We start from the raw sequence: 20,958 nt of genomic DNA, 5'->3' as shown, positions 1-20,958 counted from the left end.
GTAGACATTGCAACAAACTTTAAATGCTGATACTACTTTTCTCCATATTCCATATACGAACATCACCCCTGCTCCGAACTGCTCTTTGGCGGATGGGCACGCACAAAGTCCCACGCATAGTAAGTCAGCTGCCTTCTCCCGTTTTCAGGGGTCTGAAATGCTGCGTGCTTCACGGGGCATCTGCATTTTACCTACCATTTGCAACATGACAAGTTCACCTCTTGCCTGTGAATTATTGCTTTTCTATTCATAAAGTGCTTTATCAGACAATCCTACAAAAGAACTTAAGGGGTAAATGTGTTACTAGGTGATTTACGTGAGCAATTACCTTACAAATCTGCCAGTAGATTATACTAAACATATATGAAGAATGTGTAAGTTTGGAGAGAGAGATGAAAATACTATATACATTTTACAGTAAGGCTTCATTTGCATCCGTGTGTATCTCTGAAGATTTTATGCTTGACAGTGCACTATAATTCTGAGAATAGAATTGTAAGGAAAATGTTATTTCAAACATTTGGAGGGAAGCAACTTCAGCTCTAACTAATATTTTAATGATTTAACTCTTTTTCAGCTTCTCACTTGAATCCTGTGCTATTAGTTGCAAGAAACTGGAATGCATCTTTTTAAATGTGAAATTAGCTTAAAATGACTTGCACGGGAGGGAAAACATGCCATATAAAGTCACCTAACTGCAGAAAAATTGTGTCCAAATGCCCAACAAATGTTTACATAGTTTTTAACGCCTACTATATTTGGGATTTAAAACCCTTTCACAGGAACCTTTTATGCACTGCTTCTCCTTAGAGAGTTTTCTTACATTAACATACAGACTTCTGGCAATTTGCAGCACGGGAGAAAGTGGAGTGTTTTGAACTGAAGGGGTTCTGCACAGAGAGGAAAGTTTGGAGAATTTCCTCCGAGGCAGCTCGCGAGTGACGGGCGGCTGGTGTCAAGGAGGAGCGGTAACGGTGAACAGGCATTTGCAGATTTGGAAACTAGCTGTCCGTCTGCGTATCTGCCCAAACACAGGCACCAGGGACAAAAAAAAAAAAAAAAAAAAAAAAAAAAAGTGCAGGAAAGCCAGATCTCCCTGCGAGCCCTCTGCGCTGGGCTGAGATCAGTGACCTGGGGGGTGGGGGGTATTTTTGGGCGGCGCGGGGTGCTATCAGTCTTACTGCCGCACCACAGTAATCAATACAATTAATAAAGCTCGGCAGGGAAATCGCCCAGGGAGGCCTGGCCGCGTCCCAGCGGCGAGCCGGCCGCCTGCAGCCGGGATGCTGCCGCCGCGACCTCCGCTGCGTTTTTATTTTTTTTTAGCAACTTCGGAAAAGTCCCCGTGCCGCTCCCCCTCCCCCCCCGCCGCCCCGGGGCGCCCCCCGCCCCCCGCCCTGCGCGGCGAGGCCGCGGGGCCGCCTGCGCCCAGCCCGCGGGGGCCGGGCCGCGCCGCCGGCAGGGCCGCGTCCGCCGGGCCCGCGTCCGCCAGCGCGGGCGGGCGGCGCGGGCTGGTGCCCCCGGCGGCGGCGGCGGCGGCGGAGGCCGCGGCGCGGCGGGCGGAGGCGGCGGCGGGGGGCGGCGCGGGCCGCGCGGCGGGGCCGCCTGCGCTGTCTCTTTAAGGGCGCTCCGTCTGGGGTGGCGCTTTTTCCTCCGCGAAGGCTCCTTTGATATTAATAGTGTTGGTGTCTTGAAACTGACGTAATGCGGGGAGACGGAGGTCCTGACAAGCGATAACATTTCTGATAAAGCGCCGCTCGCCCCGCGCCTCGCAGGCCGCCGCCGCGCCGCCCGCGGGGGCTGCCGCGCCGCCGGCCCGCGCCCCGCGCCCGCCCGCCCGCGCCCCCCCGCCCCATCCGCGGCCAACTCCGCCGGCAGCAGCAGACGGTTCATGGCTCACGCCGCGGCTCCACCATCTTCCAGGCTGCCGGCGCTGACGGTTAATCAACAGGTACGGCGCGGGGGGGCGCGGGCGGGGGCGGCCCGGCGCGGGGAGGGCGCGCGGCCGGCGGGCCGGGAGGGGGCGGCGCGGCGGCGGCGGCGGCGCGGGGGGGGGGTGGCGCTGCGCGGGGCGGGGGCGCGGCGCCCGCGGCGGCGCTGTGTTTGCCCGGGGGGGGGTGAGCACGGGTGCACCCCCCCAAAAAAAAAACCGGACCAAAACAACAAACAAAAGCGGGGGGCGGCGGAGAAAAGCCCAGGGCAGCGGGGGCTTCTCGGATTTCAGAGGCCGTTTTCGGTGCATCCCCCCCTCCCCCCCCCCCCCCCCGCGGCCCCCTCCGTCGGGGGGTCAAAGCCATGTGCGATGGCCGGGAATTGGCGACTTCAGAGCCGCGGTAGCCCCGCCGGAGTCGGGAGGGTCAAGTTCAGCGGCGGCGGCGGGCAGGGGGAGCAGCCCCCTGCCCCGGAGGCGGGGAGCGGCGGCGGGGGCAGCGGCCGGCGCGGCTCTGCCCTCCCCTGCGCGCCGCTGCGCGCCTTATCTCCGCGGCCGGCGGAGCCGCGGCCCGGGGCGCTCCGGGGGGAGGGGAAGGGAGACGCGGGGGGTGGAAGTGGAAGACGAGCGAGGAGGGTTTGCATCCGCGGAGCTGCAGCCGCGCAGTCCTGCCGCTCCCGCCGCCGCTGGAAGTTTTAATGGGGATCATGACAAGCGGGGCGCAGAGGCACCACCATGAAGAGTAGTAAGTTTGGGAAAAACTTTTTTTTTTTCCCTCCCCCTCTCCTCCTCCGTGCCCGGGGACCTGCCGGGGCAGGCTGGGTGCGGAGCCGTGCTGGCCGGGAGGGGGGCTCGGGGTCCCTCCCGGTCACGGCGGGGGAAAAGGCGACATGGTGGTGGTGATTTTTGTTTTGTTTTGTTTTGTTTGAAATCAGAGCACAGCGAGACGTAAAACTTTTCCCTCTTAAAGGCGAAGCTCTGCTCTGGGAGCTGCGTCCCCGCGCTCGGCTCTGCCCTGCCTGCCACAACTTTGTGCAGCGCCTCACTTTTTCTGCCACCCCCCGTCGCTGCTGTCCCCCGCTGGGGATCGAGCCGGGAGATTATTGTTATTATTATGTATTATTATTATTTTTTCGGTGCCTGTATTTATTTCTGTGTGTGTGTGTGCTTTTCGGGAGGGCGGAATGAATGGAGGTGAGGCAGCCGGCGCGGGGAGGACGAGGCCGCGCGGGTGGATGCGCGGGCGCTGCGCGGGGCCGGGCCGCGGCGGGGCAGGAGGCGGCCGGCAGCGGCGCCGGGCAGGCAGGGGCAGTTAACGCTTCGGGGGCTTCTGCTTCTCTGCCCCCCCCGCCGTCCAGTGCGCCTCGACATCCCGGCGCGGGGTTTAAAGCGACGCGCTAGGGCTTGTGCGTGTGTGTATTTGTGTGTGTGTGTGCGTGTGTGTGTGTGTGTGCTTCATCACTTACCACTACACTCCGCATCTGCAGACGGCGGGTTTCTGCAGTGCGCCGTGAGGCGAGGTGATGGGCTGAGGTGGGGGCCCCGCTCCCTGCATCGCTGCTCGCCCCGCCAGCGCCGGGACCTCGCCTGGGGGCAGCGCCGGCGGCTGCGAGCCGAGGGACCAACCCAGAGACTCTGGAAGGAAAATATTCCCTATTAAAAACAGCGTAAAACTGCTTGCGCGCTGCCTTTTACTGCTTTTCCAGCCCACGGCGCGTTGGGAGGTTGATTGAAACAAACAATAATTCAGTGCGCTCCTGGTTTTCTTTAACCGAGTTCAGTAAGTCTCCATCAAACTCTGCCGTTCAGGCAGTCTTCGGCTACGCAGCTGAATCCTATGGATGTTGGTGGCATCATGTTACTTTCCTGTTGGTTTTAGGAAAAGTTGAACGTTTAGAGGAGACTGCCAGAGTTAAAAATGCAAGGGGCAGCAAAGGAAAGTCGTGGTAAGAGCCAGTTCCTGACGTGGACAAAATGAGAATAAAAGTTACAGTAGCCTTCTGAGCTGCAGCTTGCGCTTTCCTCATGTTCGCAGTATGCGCGTTAGGTTAGACAGCTCTCTCAGATATTCCACCAGGGTGACATTTAAAAAAAACCCTCCAAAAGAGTGCGTCCTTTTTTTTTTTTTTTTTTTTTAAGTACTCTGGGTCTATGAGTAAATACAGGGTTTGTTTGAGAACATCAACTATTTCCTGTAAATTGTGATGCTGACAAGACTGTCTGGAAATGATATCAACACTCTGAAAGATTTTTTTTTTTCTTCTTTTTAACCACTGGATGAAAGTTTGTTAATAACGTGGTCAAGCCAAACAAGTGGAACGCTTCTCTGGAGAGAGAGAAAGCCAGAGAAAGAGAAAAGAAAGACCTTTTCTTTCTTTCTCTTGGAAAATCCATACCTGTTTGAGGTTTGCCACACAAAATCGATAACGTTGTAGCTCAGGAGCGCCTCAGTGCCTGTACACAACTTAATCCTCCAGCTGTTTGTGACAACAGAATCCTGCTTCACATTTTTAAGACCAAGCGAATTCGGATGCGAGAGCAGTGGTCGGTTCACAATCCACTCTGTTCTGTCTGGTTGTCACTTTTTTTGTTGCGTGTATTAACTTTTCTCTCTCTGAAGCTTCACGTTTAGGTAGTCACAACAAAGTAAGTAAAGGGTAAAGTTGCGTCAGCTTTTAAGTTTACATGTTTTGCTTGCGATCCTCTAAACATAGACTCTAAATAATATTGGGCAATTTTTGTGTGTGAGAATACGGCTTTAGTTTTCTTTATTTCCTAGTAATGTTAATAAAGGAAAAAAATGTAAATGACAGCCTCAGAGATCTGAGACTTCTTTGGGCATCAAACACTTACCATACAGCTGGGTTATCCTCTTATATTTTTAACGTATTTGTAGCATAATTTATACCGTAGCATTGTAGGTTGCGTTAGGTCTTTATCAGTGATCGAGTAGAATCAGTGTTATTTTATGAATCTTGAGTAGGATTATTTTTCTGTCATGTGTTAGGTGTCATTCGTAGTAAGCTTTCGTAGTATACGCTATGATCGTGTATACGCTGGCTGTGTGCGAAGAGTATTATTATTCACATATAGTGATTGTGCATTAATAACAGCTTAGTACTAATTCCTGTGTATGGACTGGCGTGTCTATAAGATGCAATGGTTCCTTGTTAAATCTCTGTATTTCAATCATATTTTAATACTAGTTGACACATAGGGTTTTATATTTTCAAAGCATTGTGCAAACAATGACTAATTACTTTCTGTTCATGCGAATTACCTCCTTTAGGACTTTATCAGGCAGTTGCTTTGAAACAAAACTGTTTTACATTACAGTGTGAAAGAGTTAAAAAAAAAATTAGCAAATATGTTTAGGAAAAACCCAAAATTTTAATTACAAACAGCTAACTTTGGGCATGTATGTAAATTTTTCTTTTTATGTGGAACTTTCCCCCTAAGTTTGGGGGGGGGGGCGTATCTGTATGAATATTTATGTCTCTTATAAACTCTTGACAATATTTTAATGTAATAATCTTAATGGAAACCTTCTCAGATCTTAACTGCAGCCACACTGGTAGTATCACTTTAATAAAGGTTTGTGGGTAACACCAAATATAACATTGTGAGAAAGTTTATGGTTAAATATTTTTGAACATGACAGGCTGGGAGTCTGACAACCCTTTTTGTTAGGTGAAAGTAAAGTGGAAATAAATTACATTTTTAATACAGTTTCAGTTAAAACAAACTGCCACCTGGTAATAAAAGTATTGGCCTTGAACAGAAATATATTCTGATTAAGATATTCTAACTGGTGTGTAAAATGAAGCCATTCATTCAGTAAACTGACAACTTTCCAGTTGGTGTTTGCCCTTGCTTAATTTAGTTTCCTCAACACAACTAGTGAGGTAGTCTGGGTCTGTTTTTGGCAGTCTCAGGCAACTGTAAACTCAGGCATTTTTGTCCCAAATATCACACCTCACGAGTTAAAATGTAATTGGTTAAAAATAATAGCAGGCAGGTAGAAGAAAAAAAAGGAAACATTTTTTCCCCCCCAGAAACTTCCTGAAGTTCTTACATAGTGAGAAAACAATGCTATTTTCAAATACTGGTGATTAATACTAAAACCAGCATAGTCTGTACCCATCTATTGTATAAATACCATTGCCTGTTGACCTTTGGATACATTAATTACAGCATATCTGGTCTAGGTTCTACTATTTTTGTCTGTCCAGAAGATAAATAAAAGTGCCCTTTCCAGTCCTCCTGGAGAAGGAGAAGAACTTTTTCTTGGTACTGTGATGAATTATGGAGTTCTTTTTCATGCCCTGTGCCAATGAAGTTCTCATTTGACTTTTAACAGATGAGCCTGCACCCAAGGAGAGAATATTTGATTACTTTAAGACTATTTTCGCTTCAGTTTTTATTGTATGTAGAAACTTTCTAGGCTTTGCTTTTTTTGGATTGTGTGTTTGCTAATTAAAGAAAAAAACACATAATGAGTTATATCAGATGCTGTGACGGATTAAAGTACAATTACACCATTAAATAGTAAATGTTGACAAGGGAAAGGCATGTAACTGCGTTTTTCAGATTATGCTTACGGCTCACTTCTCAGTGGTGTTTTGCACCTAATCAATACGGGGCCTGCGCGAGCTGAGCTGCGTACGCGCCCAGGACCTGAGAAATGATGCTTGGGCAGAGGTGAATGGAGGGGGGGGGGAGAGGAGCTGTGGCATAATATCCTGGCATTTTGTCACGCAGACCAAGGCTCAAGTTAAACATGGAGCAATGGGAGAATAAATGCGATGGTCTCCACCTAGTCCCTAGTGGACATTTTGTTCCGTCCCCAAAGCGTCGCGCGGCAGAGCACCGTTTCGCGGGATGGATAGTCCGGCGTCAGGGGCGGCTCTGATTTGGCATCACGGGGTTTAGAGGACTGTGATTAGGTGAACTGGCATAGCTGTGTGTAAGAAACTTTGTTTAATAGCCATCTATGTTTTATTCATGTTCTGCACTATCGATTTCTTGTTTTCTAGTACCTTTAAAGTGCTTCTTTAAAATTTAATAATAACACCACCAGTGGAAAATGGTATAAAATTTAATAGGAAATGCTAATCTTTCTATCCGTGATTCTTATTATGATCCTCTTGCGTTAACGAAGGAGTTTTACTCCTGCTGCAGAACTCTATACGTGAATTTAGAAAAATCTATAGAGAGAATAGTCTTCATTAACTCCCATGGTTGCTGTAAATGGCACTTCTGTAGGACGGAGCTGTAGCACCCACTTGGTTCCGTCCCATAAAATTCTGTGGAACTTTTCCGTGCTCGTAGCGGATGAATCTGAAAAATAAAATAGAATTATTTCTGTCGTGAAAATAGGATTATTTCGAATTGCAGAGTTTAGTCCTAATAGTCATTTTTACTGTCGTAGCTGCAATTCATGCGTGTATAATTTCTTGTAAGTCTGCTTTTTTTCCGAGCTCGGATCGACTTTTTTTCCCGTACATTTATTTTAAAATATTTAATTTTTAAAATGTTGCTAGCCCTTTAAAAACCTGTAATAAATGCTTTACAAGTGGCTAGACACCTTCCCTGGTGGTTTAATTTATACAAGCAGGAAACTTTCTCTCCTTCTTTCTCTCTCTCTTTCTTGTTTTCTTTAAACCAACTGACGTAATGCCAAACTTTGCTTTAAAAGAACAGACAGAAGTAATTGGTAGCTTTTAACTTTTAATAATGTTCTGGATTGGTTTTAGTGGCCAAACTGCCATTTTTTAAAAATTCAAGTAAAAACGGGCTTGTGGCCTGAGGAAGAAAGGCCCTGTTGATGCAGTTATTTTTATTCTTGTTTTTCAATCTGTTATTAAAAATCTTTCCTGCTGAGCTGTGCTGGATTTCTCCAATTGCTCTTTGTGATGGCTGGTGCATTTCAGGTTACAGTAACTTAAACTGTTTTCTGATCACCAACCCCCCCCCCCCCCCCCCCAGCCATGGGCATTTCGAGATGCTTTATCCTTTTTCTTTTCGGTTTGATCACCCTCTGCCCCCCCTTGCCCTTGCCCAGCACCCCGAGCCTTCTTTTGGAGAAGCAATTGATTTTGATTTGGAGAGGATTAATATGTTAAACACACCTTGGGGGGCAGTTCAGTGGAAATTATTTTGCTAATATGGGAATGTTTTACACCTGTCAGTGGAGCTGGCTGGAAAGATACTCGCTGTCCACTGCGGAAGAACGGGGAGATCCTGCCTTCCAGAGGTTCCCCGTTCTGTGCTCCTTCCACCCCGTATTTTAAAACTAAACCTGGTTTTAAAGTATGTGTAGTAATCATCTGTAGCGCTCGGTATCTGTTTGTATTAAGCTGATATTGGAAACCAAAAACAAAAAGATTTATTTATTAATTATACTTTAAAAAATCCAGTGTAGTAGGGAATCTTTTTTTTTTCTTCCTCCCTTTTTTTAGAGCTTTCTGACTAATTTCCTTAATTTCGTCTCTGCCTCTCCTGGGCTTTTGCGCTCAAGCAGACTTTCTACGGTAAAAAGCCCGAGTTGGGCAATAGACTTTCTTGACGGAGTTGACGTCAGGACGACTTCATAAGTTGGCAAGGAGGGAAATCTTTCAAAGACCAAGTTGGCTTGTGCCAGTTTTTCCTTCCTTTAGGGGAGCCACTCCACCCAGTAGGAGGTTACCCCACCCAACGTGGAGAGCTATAATTCAGTGGCAACACTTTAAATGTCAATCCTCCCTAGGGTTTAAACCCCAGACTTGTCTTGCCTCAATCTTTCTATTTAATCTGCCATTCAATCTGTTGAAGTAACCTCTCATCTTCATAAGCACTTTTTGGGCCTGATCCTGCAGTTCTCATCCTTAAAAAAAATATGCATTGACGTCAGGGGGACTTTTGGTTCGGCGAGGGCTGCGGGACTGGCCGCTGCCGGGCTGCGTGTGTCTGCGTGTGCGTCTGCAAGCCGGCTTGTGTCTGCTTGATGCATAGCTGCTGTTAAAGATGGAACTGTAAAATACTTCCCTTTGTAGTTTTAGCAAACATACGGAGCCCGCTGTAAAAGAGGTTTTCTTCAATAAGTGAGGCTATTTTTATTTAGCATTCTGCCAGATTAAAGTACAAGTTTAAAAAGTGCCAACTGTGAAGAATGTCAGGCATTCCTGCCATTACTATTTCTCCATGTCACGTTATAGAGATACAATTTTAAATGCATCTTCTCCTGGCATTTTTTTTCATGCTCTAATGGAAAATGGACATTGCAGCCCATAACATACACTGCCTACAGGAACCACTGGGTTAATTAGACAAGGCTGAGAACTCCAAAGGCAAATTGCAGTTTGGGGGTACTTTCTTCTCAAAAGTCAACATATAATTTTATAGGTACACTTTACTTCATCGCGGCATCATTCCTCAAGCGTCATTTTCAGATCCCTCATTATGTGTAGTGAGACTGACAGTGCAGGGGGAAAAATATATTTTAACAGCATGAAAAAATGCTGGTGTGTTTGTCTCTCTGTATTTTGAGTTTTTTAGTTTACTGATATATCTGGCAAAAATCTGTAAAAGATGATGTTAAAAATCATTAATGTGGTTATGTTTCTCAGCAAGATTTACCTAAACAATATGCTTCAGTTTTGCCTCAAACCATTTCAAGCCACCTCTGGTCCAAGAATGTACCAGTTCTGGGTTCCTGGAAGATTAAGCATGACAGTTTCTATTATATAATGAACAGCAGTATTGTTTGAACAAAGGTAACATATTTTGATTTGTGTACTTTTTTTTGGCAGCTGGCACTAGTGTAGGTCTAAAATGAGTGGTGATCTAACAGTGTAAATATCTGAATGTTCTTGAAACATACAGTATAGATGTAATGTGTTTAAATCATTGAATCTATCTATCTACATTATATAGAATGTGTACGTATATGTATATACAAAGCCGTAAATGGTGTGTTCTGCTATCTGTAGCCTTCAAATGTGTATCCTTTGGGTATTCCTGACCTACTTTGCAAAGTCTGCAAGTCTGAAACACATACTAAAACTTAAAAAATTAAACATACAGCTTGGCGGTTCGGGGGAAAAAAGAGGGGGGGAAATCTAGTAGTAGTTAATTAAAAAAAGATAATGCACTCTGCCTAGACAGATACCTTGCGGACTGCTTTCGGATGTGCCAGTGACTTTTTTGGGATTATGTTTAAAGAAAATTCTCAACTGATGTTTTTTAAAAAGATTGAAGCAGATACTGAAGTTAAGTATCGCCTAAAATTCCTGTGTGCAGTTTAAAGTTTAATGGCAGTTAAATTAGTTGGAATAAAGCAATTTTATTTGGAGGTAGAAGGCTTTCAGTATTGCCAAGTATGATTCTTTTTAACTTTCTCGTATGCTGATCTTCAAGTAAATGCTGTGAGTTTGTGGAACATCATCCAAAAGTTACTATGCAGAGGAAAAGTGAATTCAGTTAATAAAAGATACCTCCTATTCCAGCTTCCTAATCTGAAAATATCTTTCTATTTAGCATTCTCATTTTTAGATGAATTGCATGTATACCCATCAGACCCTTGCTAGCTGCAGTTACACAGCGTAAAGCAAGATGCAGTCCGTGGTGATCGTTGCCGAACTTTCTCCTCCTGCACATGTAGATAAGGAGACATACACACACACACACACACACACGCACAGAATTAATAAAATCAACCTGGCTCCAAATACCTGAGGCAAAAGCTTGTGAAAATAGATGAGCGGTACCATGTGCCTTGCAGGTGAACAGTGTCTGAGTCTGTTCGGCAAGCGGGAGAGGAGCACTACAGAAGCAGAGGCTGCCTGCTGCCACCGTCCTGGCGCAGAGCTCGGGGAGCTTAGAGCTGGCGGCTGTGGGTAAAAACGCCACATCTAATCGCAGCTGTCACAGCGGCAGGAAGGAAAGAAACAGTAACTGAGGTCCCCGTGTACTGTATACACTGTGTTCTCCTGGTGGCCTGCTACAGAGGTCTAAGATTCATGCCACCTCATTAGTCTCCTCCCAGGTTCTTCAGGAGTTTCCTTCTAGAATTAAGCTGTTGTTTGCATGCTATGTATATCGCAAGGAAAAAAAAAAGCATAAATAGATTAAATTTAATCCTGTAATAGTTGTTTGAGCATATTGTAGGGACATAAATAGTTTTGTGGCATTGAGCTTGTATTTCCAGTCATATGGAGGGGATCAAAATTTATCAACAACATGTATCTGAGTCATTGAACTACAATAAATCCTCTAACAAGCATCCACCCTTTGCACACCCAGAAATATTCTCCAAGACTGTTAAAATTATGCGCACACCATGTGCAAGTCTGAGAGCGTGAATAGTAGATGTATCCTCAAATACAACCAATAATATTGCTTCCTCGGTTAGGGCAAAGCAATAACGGTCAAGCTATTCCATGGACAAAAAGTTTGATTTCCACTTGACTGCTGTTGACTGTGTTGTCTTCAAGGTTGTCTTCTTTCCTGGAAAAATTCCCAAGGAACTGTTCATTGAAAATCTCTTAGAAAAGAAATGTAGCGTATGGCTCTGACTCCAACTCTGTCACAGTTTGGGATACAAAGCATTATGTGCTTCCTCTATATCAGGTCAGAAATGATCATGCATAATCCACTTTTATCTAGGTATCATTCTGTCATATGTAAGGTATGCTCTGCCTTGTTGTCTCTGTTACTCTATCTCTCTCCATTTATATATCTTGCATGTAGCTGTGTCTCTGGTTGTTGCATGCACATGCATACATTCTAAAAATACATGTAAATTGAAGTCCATCTGTGTTGCATAATTTTTTTACAAAAACACCAGTGTTTATATTGTTCTTTCTCTGAGCCTTTAATGAGTTTAAAGAATTTAATGTGATATAATGAGGGTTCTTATTCTGCCTCTGACACAGAGACTAATGAGGGAAAAGTAGAACAAATTGAAAACCAACTTTTACTTGTGGTTGGTTTCATGATGTCATCAAATGCAAGATATTACAACTCCTGGAAAAGTTTACAAATCTAGGCAAGAATCCATTTTGCATCACTGACCTTAGGTTGTTTACAACATGAAATTCTCTAGGGAGAAAACAAAGTTTAGTATTTTTTGGATGTTGATTTTTTTTTTTTTTTCTGTATAGGTGAGTGACATTTATAAAACTTTATCTAACCTGGTTTGAGTGGAAACCTGGGAGAAATTTAGATAGAACTAAAGACTGATTAAAACCCTCTGATTAGGGCTCTGATCTCATCTGGTACTTGCAAATGACAAAGTTTCTGTTAACTTAATGTAGAATAAGATCAGGTCCTTGCTGGAGAATTTACTAAGCACATTTGAGCTTAAGAGCAGTTCTTCTTGAGAATCAATGTTATACCTTCTTACAGGTTATATGTTGTAGGGTTTGTTACTTTGAAAAGTCTCTGAACTCAGGGCACAGTACCAATATTTTGCAATGCTGCACCTCACATTTTTGCTGCTCTGCGCACAATGGTCAAGCAGTAGTTCACAGCGCAAAACTGGTCTTCAGCATGGCTGTGATTTGGTATGTCGCGCCAAACAGCAGTGCTTTCAATCTGAAAACAGTTCACTTCCAACAAGGGAACTAAACTACAAGGTGGGTTTACATAGCACACCTGCTTTTGAGCCCTTTTGCTCATCACTGGTTTCAGGATTCCACCTTTTTTTTTCCCCCACACCAGCTACCCGCTGAAGGCTCAGATGGGCAGTGATGGGGTGGCTGGAGCTCCAGTATCACATCCCTAGCCATGGCAGCGGGCTGCAGTGCCCTCGGAGAGGTGCGTGGCATCCGGTGTGCATCCGGATTTTTTTGACGGGGCCACGAGAAACAATGATTTTCACTGGCCACAAAGTGTGCTCTTGGTAGAATGAAACTGGAAGAAAAGTTGTGGAGTAATACGTATGCTCTTCTATACAATCTGATTTTTTTTTTTTTTTTTTTTAGTAATTGGTGATATTTTTAACAGTAGCAGATAAACAGAAACAAAGTGATGTGATGTTTTAGGTTGACGTTAACTATTTGCACTTTTGTTGTTGCTAAGCGTATCATCTTTGAACTGTAATGGATTTTATTGCTTTGGTTTTCTTTTTGCAGTTAGTTGTTGGTTTCTTGGTGTTGACTGTAAGATCAGACAGTTCAAATAAATTAATATGAATTTGAATTAGAAATAAGCACATTTTTAACCAACTTTCTTGAGCATTATCATGCAAACAGAAAAAGAGTTAGTTGTTCGGTTGTTTTTTCTGTATGTAAATGGGTGTTTGTGGTTTGTTTCTTTCTTAATTAAAGTTTTCATAGTTTGGTAGTTCAGCAAACATGGGTATGTTCTGAAATTATTTCTCACAGATGGCAGGTCCGAGTCAGTAGCTTCTAGGTAGACAGTTTTGTCACAACATACAATCTAGAGTTGAAATACTGTTTTCTGTAGTTTTAAAACCATTGGAAAGTAAGATTTATTGGACCTTAAATATCCCAGTGGTGCAAATTTATTTGGTGTTCATAGCAGTTTCAGATTAACCTTCCTTAGAGATCTGCTGTGATCCTGCGTTATCTGAGGAACATTTAAGATGGGTTTGCCTAGCTTTGTTTCTTCAGACCTGTCTCAATTGTCTGTGCACGCATGAAAATCTGTCTTAAAGGTGACCTGGCTGCTCTATTGAGCTTTTTGGTGCAAAGCATTTTACCTGAGTGGGACAAAAGTCAGAATCTGAAAAGCTTTTGCATTTTTAGAGATTCTTGTTTCAGTAGTGTAGTGTGACAGTGGCTAGTTGTTAATGGGAAGGAACTTAAAAAATAGCCAAAGGAGAAGGAAAAGGCAGCTATGGAATTTATTTTACTAGGTGAAAGGATACCCCTGGTCCAGCAAGCTGTACCTTTTTTCTTGAGGGGGGGTAGAATTTATTGCCCAAAAGACACATGGCTGGATAGAGAGGGAATTAGGATATTGTAAAATCCATTCTGCCATGAAATGCTATTGCTGCATATGAATACAATTTATTTATTTTTTTCTCTCTAGCAAACTGTGACTTCCTTTGTCTTGTCAGAAGGAATTTTGGGTGAAACCTTCCCAGAGTAGCGCTGCCACAAAAACCACACTCGGCAGCTTTAGGTGTGCGCAGCGCAGGGCAGGACATGAGTGTTTTCACCGTGCTACTGTGCTGTTTTCATGCAGGAACAGGAGTAGAGTGCCTTTACTTTCGTGTAAAACTACCTCTACTTTTTCGTAGTAAATACATGACATGAAAGAAAGGAGGGCAAGGAGGAGAACAGAGAGCGAGGCCTGATATATGAGCTGAGATTATGGATGTTGTAATGCCATTTATTGTAGGATTCTATAGAAAAATCACATGGGGACCAAAGTTCCCGTGGATTACCGTGCAATATTTATTACCATTTTCCTGTGTTTTCCCTGGTTAGGATCTAATCCTTCAGTGTCTGGAGCTGCTTGGAGTTAAGAATTTCTCCATTCAGAAAGGAAAACCTTGCCAACTACAGGATTACTCTACTTTTGTTTATTTATTCCCCCCCTACATACACACACCAGTATTTCACAGAGTGAGGGCTTGAGACTGGAAGTGAGAGACGGGGGTAGGTGAAATTGAGGGAATAGCAGGGGCACGTGTCTGCTCTCTAAGTAGGATTTACCTTTTACTGCCCAGGAGGGGAGTGTGGTTGTGCTTTGGAGAGGCAGCTCAGGCGCGGGGAGGCGAATGGCACGAAGCAAGTTGGGTGCAAGGCTGAGGCACCCAGAAGATTTGCTGGTGCCATACTTGTAGCAAAAGCTGTTTGCAGTCGCCCCGTACCCTCCCCACATGCTGTAATTTTACCAGGGACGCATCTGCTTATGAGCAGCAGTCAAAATGCTTATGGGTGTCTTGTTTGGAAGAAGAGTATGCCCAAATTAAATATTCACAGCTCAGATGGATGCATTTGGTTTATTTGTTTAATTTGACGTCTTCAGCTTCCTGCCCTTTTAAAATTTGGTGGCTCTTTATTAAATTTTGCAGTTTCTTTAAAACCATGCTTTCTGCAGAGATGCAGGAGTGTGTGCGTTTGCATTCCTCGCTTGGGCAGAGCTTCCAGTTGCTTCCTCAGGAGATGGTGTGAGCGAGAGCTGCTTGTTTCTTTCTGCGTGCTGTGGAGGGGATCCGGTTAGCGCGCGTGTCCCCTCTCTTTCCAGGCCGGCTCGCTGTGATGAGCGCTTTGTTTCCTTGGGAAGCGACTTTATGGTTTTCAGCGTGTTGCGTGGAGTTTTAGCGTGCAGCCTGAACTGCCTTAATAGAGCTGACGGTGAGAGAGAGGGAGGGAGTTTGGGAGCATCTCACCTCGGTGTTGTGGGGAATAAGGTATAAAAAGCCTCCGCAGGGCTTGCTTAGTAATTCTTTGGTTATCATCTTTTCATGATGGAATACACATGTAGAAAAAACACAGAAGTTAATGTTTACTTTTTGGATGCTTTATCGTCAAGCAAAGAGAGCTGACAGTTTCATGGTTAAGTGCCTAAAGTTGTTTTTGGCTTTGCAGTTGTTGAATTAATCCCTGCAAAGCTAACTAATTGTGTACCTTTTTAGGATTTTTTTTTTCTTTTTAATGAAAGGGAGCTCTTTTGCTCTTTCTGACTTGGGAGTCTGGTTATCACATTAACTGCTAGCAACAAGCTCTTCAACTTTTACTTTCTAGAGTTATCTCAAGATTCTTTTTTTTTTTTTTTTTTTGTTAGGAGAGAGTAGATTTATTTATTGATTCAGTTATTTATGGATTTCAGAGCCATACTATAGAATTGACAGATGCCTTTTAAAACACTTTTTAAAATTGCATAGAAAACATTGGCTTCTTAATTCTATGTTTATAGACATTACTCCTGCTGTTGTTTCGATTTGTGAGACATTATCTGGGTCTCTTACTGAGATGTTACTTAGCCAGAATTTAGTTTCAAGGCGTTTTTGCTGCTTTCAAATCTTTTTCTCCTTAAATGTTACAGATGGGCAAAAAATGGCAAAGATCCCATCTTTATAGTGAGCCGTGCATCAGATTTGATAGAATTACAGGCTGCTTACTCCTCAGTTTTAAGGAAAGATGAAAAAGTCCTTACGTAGATTAACTTTATTTCTGGCAACATATTCAGAGAATTTCATTACGGCAAATACAGAATCAAAGGATGAATGGACAAAGTTGGGATTTTTGCCATTTGGTTGCTTTTTCTGAAGTTGTGTAAGCTTTTTTCTTAATAAAAAATTCATGTAGAATGCAGTGTTTCCCACAAGAGCACCTTCTGAGATTTAGCATAAAGAAAATGCATTTTAATTCAAAGATGCTGTTACATTTTTTTAAGGCTTTGAAAGCAGTAATCCAATAGGTACATAAAGTTGTAATGATAAATATGATGATTATTTGTATCTAGCGCTGTTAAAATACATGATTTATTTTAGTTAGTGTTCAGATTAATTTTATTTATTTAAGACAGCCAACCTATTCTACGTTTTAAATACAAGTCTCTTGGCTTCTTAGTTTGAATTTTTTTTTCATGTCAGCTGGCTCTTTTCAACTCATAAACAAAGTTCTGACTTTAAGAACTTGTTATAATTTAAAAAAAATCTCTAATTGCAATTGGCGATTCTGTGTACGTAACTAAACTAACAAGTCTGTGTATTGTATGGGAGAGGCTCTCGCGATACTGTTTATCTTAGGGTCCGCATTATTGAGTGCAGGAATAATGACACAGTGAATCATGTACACTGTATATTAATGTAAGCCACTTTGGGTGCTGTATAAATAGTATTGTAAATACACACCTGCAGAGTGTCTGCAGTTACATGGTCATCGTACAGAGTCCCCTCTGTGCGCTCCTAAGCGCGTATCTTTGCAGGGATCCCATCTTGCTGACCAGAGCAACATACTGCAGCTGTTGTTTCTCACCAGTGTGGGTCCGTAAAAACGAACACTGCAAACCAAAATGTTGGGATCGCCTCTGTGCAGAGCTCGTCGGGGCGCGGTTATTCAGTGTTTGAGTATATGTATGGGCCTTCAAATTCCTTGCTCTGCACGCAGCTAGCCACACAAGATGAGCTGGGTGTTGATTTAAAACCTAGCCTGGCCATCTGAGAGAAGACGAGGAGATACGAGTTAAATCAGTGAAAGGTTTCCTTGCTTTCCCGAAGGGAGGCTAGTGAAGGGCTTGCCCCGATAACCCCTTGTTTCCATCCACTGTCCGAAAACGTGGCGACTGCACTGACAGGTTCTTTAATTTTCCTCTGCCACAGTGGCAAGGCCCTGATCCTAAATGTGTTTCCACACCTTGCCCTGAAGAGCAAGACGTCCGCGCTGTAAACGCGCCTGCTGTGCTTGCAGGTACGTGGGTCGGGGTAGCCCAGGGTCTAAGTCTGCGTCGTTGAGTGCCCGCTCGGCCGAGGCTCTTTTCCAGAGGGGGGACCTGGAAGCGGTCCAAGCACGCGGTGGAAATCCACGGCTGTTCTTAGGGCCCAATCCTTCGCCGCGGCCTGGGAGAGACTCCTGGCTCGCAGGGGAGCGGCAGGTCTCCTGGCTGCCGCCGTCGAGACGGCGCTGGGCCCCGAGCGGTGCCGGTGCCTGCGGCAGCCCCGCTGGTGTGGCGGGACGGGGTGGGATGGCTCCCGGTCAGCCTGCGTGCTCGGGGCTGGCCGGCCTCAGCTGGCGGCCTTCAGGAGCTTCGGCCGGCCGCGGGGCGCTCGATGCTTGCTCGGCCGCCAAACCGGGGGAGAAACGCAGGAGTGGGTGCCGCCATCCCCTGGGGAGCAGCCGACGCGGGGCAAGGCCGGGTGTCGGTCAGCGACGGCGGCTCCCGGCTCCCCGGGTCCGGGGGAAGCCGCGGGAGTGCGGCGTGGCGCGGGGCATGGTGGAGGACGGAGGAGACAGGGATCTCCTTTTAAAAAGAGCTTTTTTTTTTTTCTCACTCCGCTTCTTTATTCATAAACCTAATGCAGTTCCACAATTCCCAGACATGTAAAGCTGCAGGGCTTTTTTTGTTTTGTTTAAATCTTTCTGAACCAGCCAAATTTTGGGGTTGGCACGAGGTGCAGCCAGTACCCATGACTTTCCAGGGCTTGCTTGGTCTAGAAGTCTGCAGATGTTTTCTGCTGGATCTGGCTCTTAATGAACAAAAACGATTTTGGCATGCTTATATATTTATTTATTTTCAAGGGGAAAATGTGGTTTAAAACGTTGATAATTACATTTTACGTGAACTGCTCAGACTTTATGCGACTCTATGGGAAAATGAATGCTCATCAATTAAAAAAATCTTCTTTATTCATAAAGCATTCATATTTAAAGTCATCTGTCTTTTTTTTTTTCCCCTTAATGAAAATGGGGTTTGGGGAGCATACAAATAATTATTTTTTTTAATTATACATAGTTTTGCATCAGAGTTTTTGAAGCTGGCCCACTGTGATCCTCTGGTGAAAACACCAGGGCTTTTCAGAAGCTTTTTAGTTATCCATCCTTACTGCTTTTCTCTTCCCAATGTACACATAATAACTGAAAAAAAAGAAAAAAGTAAATATTCTAGAAGGGATCCACCTACAGGTATGCATAGGTCAGGCACGTACTTATCTTCCAGAATGCTTATTTTCCTTTTCCACACGTCAGGTAGTGCTTTCCACCCTCAAAACCGTCTCTCTTTCACAAAGCAGTAGTGCATTTTAATCAAGGGTCTCAGAGTATTTTACAAATACTAATTACCTCTTAGGGACAGGATGAAGTATTATCTCCATTGTACTGATGGGTGAGCCAAGACATGGTGAATCTCAATTATTTCTGCAGTGTTAAGTGAGCCTGTGGCAGAGTTGGGAACAGAGCTTTGGCGTCGTGATTCCTGTTGCTGCTGATACCTCCTCCTCCACCCGCCAGTGTTAGTGCCATGTGTTAAGTCAAAATTTTTCGGACATTGACTTTTTTCTTACATAATCTGCCCGTTGTGGCTCTGGTAGGCCATTGGATCAGCCCCAAAGAGTTGCTGTTGTGTTTGTTACTGGTGCATCACCACGCCACGAGCGATAGCAAGAATTCCACTTTCAGCACAACAGTTCACTCACTAAATGACTCCGCAGCATGATACATGCTCTGTCTTGTATTTAATTATCTTGTAATTATCAAAGCAGTAATGAAGTTGTGCATAAGAAGTGTGTAGATCAATGAAAACAGCTCAAAATTACGAAGGAACATTGGCAGACTATGAACACAAATGTTTTGCACTCTCAGGATGTTAGCTTCCATTTTTGAAAAGCTTTTGCCTTTTTTTTTTTTTTTTACACGGCATCATGAAAAATGATTTAAAGTCTTTACTGTTTATTCCTAACCAATGATGATCTTGCATACATTCTCAGGGCTTTGCAAAAGGCTGTGTAAGTGCTAATGAAAGTTTGTGTTGGAGTGGCCCCTAAGAATATGGTCATTGTTGCACATGTATTAACACCATGGAAGATTTCCTCTCCCGGAAAGACTGCCAGCAAACAGCGCAATCCTGAGTGGGCAGAACCATGTGGTAGGTTTGACTGAGCCCCTTTGACAATTGTATCATTTATTTAACCGTCTATCTTTAGAAGTTAGGAGGCTAAGCTTTGGTTTCAGAGGCATGCCGAAACTCTCGCGCTGCGCGTACGGCAAGGGCAGTGGAATACCAGAGTGCTCACTTAGTCTTTAACTGCTAAATAATGTGGTTGCACATGACACAACAAGAACAGAGGTATAATCCTGCTCTGTGAAGCAGGTCACATGTTTCAGGTTCTCTCTGTAATGTATGCAAAGTAGCTGCTTAAATCATTACTAGCGTGTAAATCATCTTCTTCATAAACAATACCATCAAGGTACATTCAGGCAACATGTCTCTTGTGGGTTGACTGGAGCTTGAATTTCTTTCAAATGCTGAGGAGGTACGTCAATGCATGCGAAGCAGATTCAGCTGTTGCTGCAGTGTGGTCTCTCTGCGATGGTTTGGATTTCTAAGATGAATATGCTAAGGCTGTCGTCTTCAAATTGAATCCTGAAGTGCAATGAAAAGAGGAGGAAGTGAATGAGGCAAATGTAGTCTATATGATCCGAGGCTAACGAGAAAAATTTGCTCCTACTTTTTCCTCTGGCTTTGTAAGTCACCCAACAGATACCCACTTATTCCTCTACATAAGTGTAGTAAGTATTCAGAGCTCCTGTTACTATGTACGTATGCGCATTTGGGGAGGAAAGGATTTGTTAAGCAGTGTATTAGATTCTTAACTTGTGTTTTAGCCATCATTCCCCTGTATAGATTATGGTACTGTCTGTTTCTTCTTTCGTTAACATGCTGATGTACTTTCTGTAATTCTAAGTAATGCCCCACACCTCTTTAACACAGCTCTCAAAGCTGGCTGTTTCAGTGTTGAGTGAAACTGAAAGCGAGACATAATCTGGTTAAACATTCTGCTGTGCATTTGGGCAAAGTATAAATATGTGCCCTAATGTATTACTGCTACTACTACTACCACTACTACTGCTGTTACTGCTACTACTACTACTAGGGGAGTTTGTGTTGGGGGGGTTAGGTGCACGGTATGGTCACCTCGCCACCCCCAAGTGTTCTTGTATTTGGACTGCTTTAAATAGTTATTTCCTTTTTTTTTTTTTTTTTTTTTTTTTTACTACGGTGAATCATGCTTTTAATATCTGCTTTAAACATGTTTGTGTATTCATACTAAAGCAACAGAAGTCCTCTTCTATTTGATGTCATGTAATGCTTATACAGCATGTAAAATGCTCCTGCTTTGTAAATGCATTTAGACCTTCTCTGCAGAAATCCTTTCCCACAAATATGTAAGGGAATACAGTTTTGGTTAAAAGTGAGTGCGGAGATGCATTGCAATGAAACTCGGTAGAGTTGGTGTGTCCAAAAATGTAGCATATGCTCTTTTTGCTCAGAGTTGCTGGCCCTGAGTAATAATTATCTAACATCAGTTTTAGAATGAATTGACTCAGTGAAATGTAGACTTGGAGAAAAACGTG

At 44.1% G+C, this 20,958-nt stretch overlaps 1 protein-coding gene across 8 annotated transcripts in view; it reads left to right on the top strand.

Moving 5' to 3' along the window:
- The first annotated feature begins 1,406 nt into the window (after nucleotides 1-1,406).
- TRPS1 (transcriptional repressor GATA binding 1) overlaps nucleotides 1,407-20,958 on the top strand; it is a 218,447-nt gene continuing 198,895 nt past the window's right edge. For 3 of the 8 annotated variants that reach the window (XM_064507819.1, XM_064507818.1, XM_064507815.1), the window contains exon 1: nucleotides 2,049-2,675. In XM_064507819.1, the coding sequence (XP_064363889.1) occupies nucleotides 2,666-2,675 (10 nt within the window). In that variant the 5' untranslated portion in view covers nucleotides 2,049-2,665. Of the gene's footprint in view, nucleotides 1,952-2,048; nucleotides 2,676-3,417; nucleotides 3,877-20,958 lie in introns of those variants that run through there. The other 5 variants (XM_064507820.1, XM_064507814.1, XM_064507816.1 and 2 more) reach the window with 4 other exon arrangements.

This window comes from Dromaius novaehollandiae, chromosome 2 (genome assembly GCF_036370855.1).
Source record: "Dromaius novaehollandiae isolate bDroNov1 chromosome 2, bDroNov1.hap1, whole genome shotgun sequence".
NCBI classification, from domain to species: Eukaryota; Metazoa; Chordata; class Aves; order Casuariiformes; family Dromaiidae; genus Dromaius; species Dromaius novaehollandiae.
Note: the sequence above shows the minus strand (reverse complement) of the source record. Positions and strands in the feature narration are given on the sequence as shown.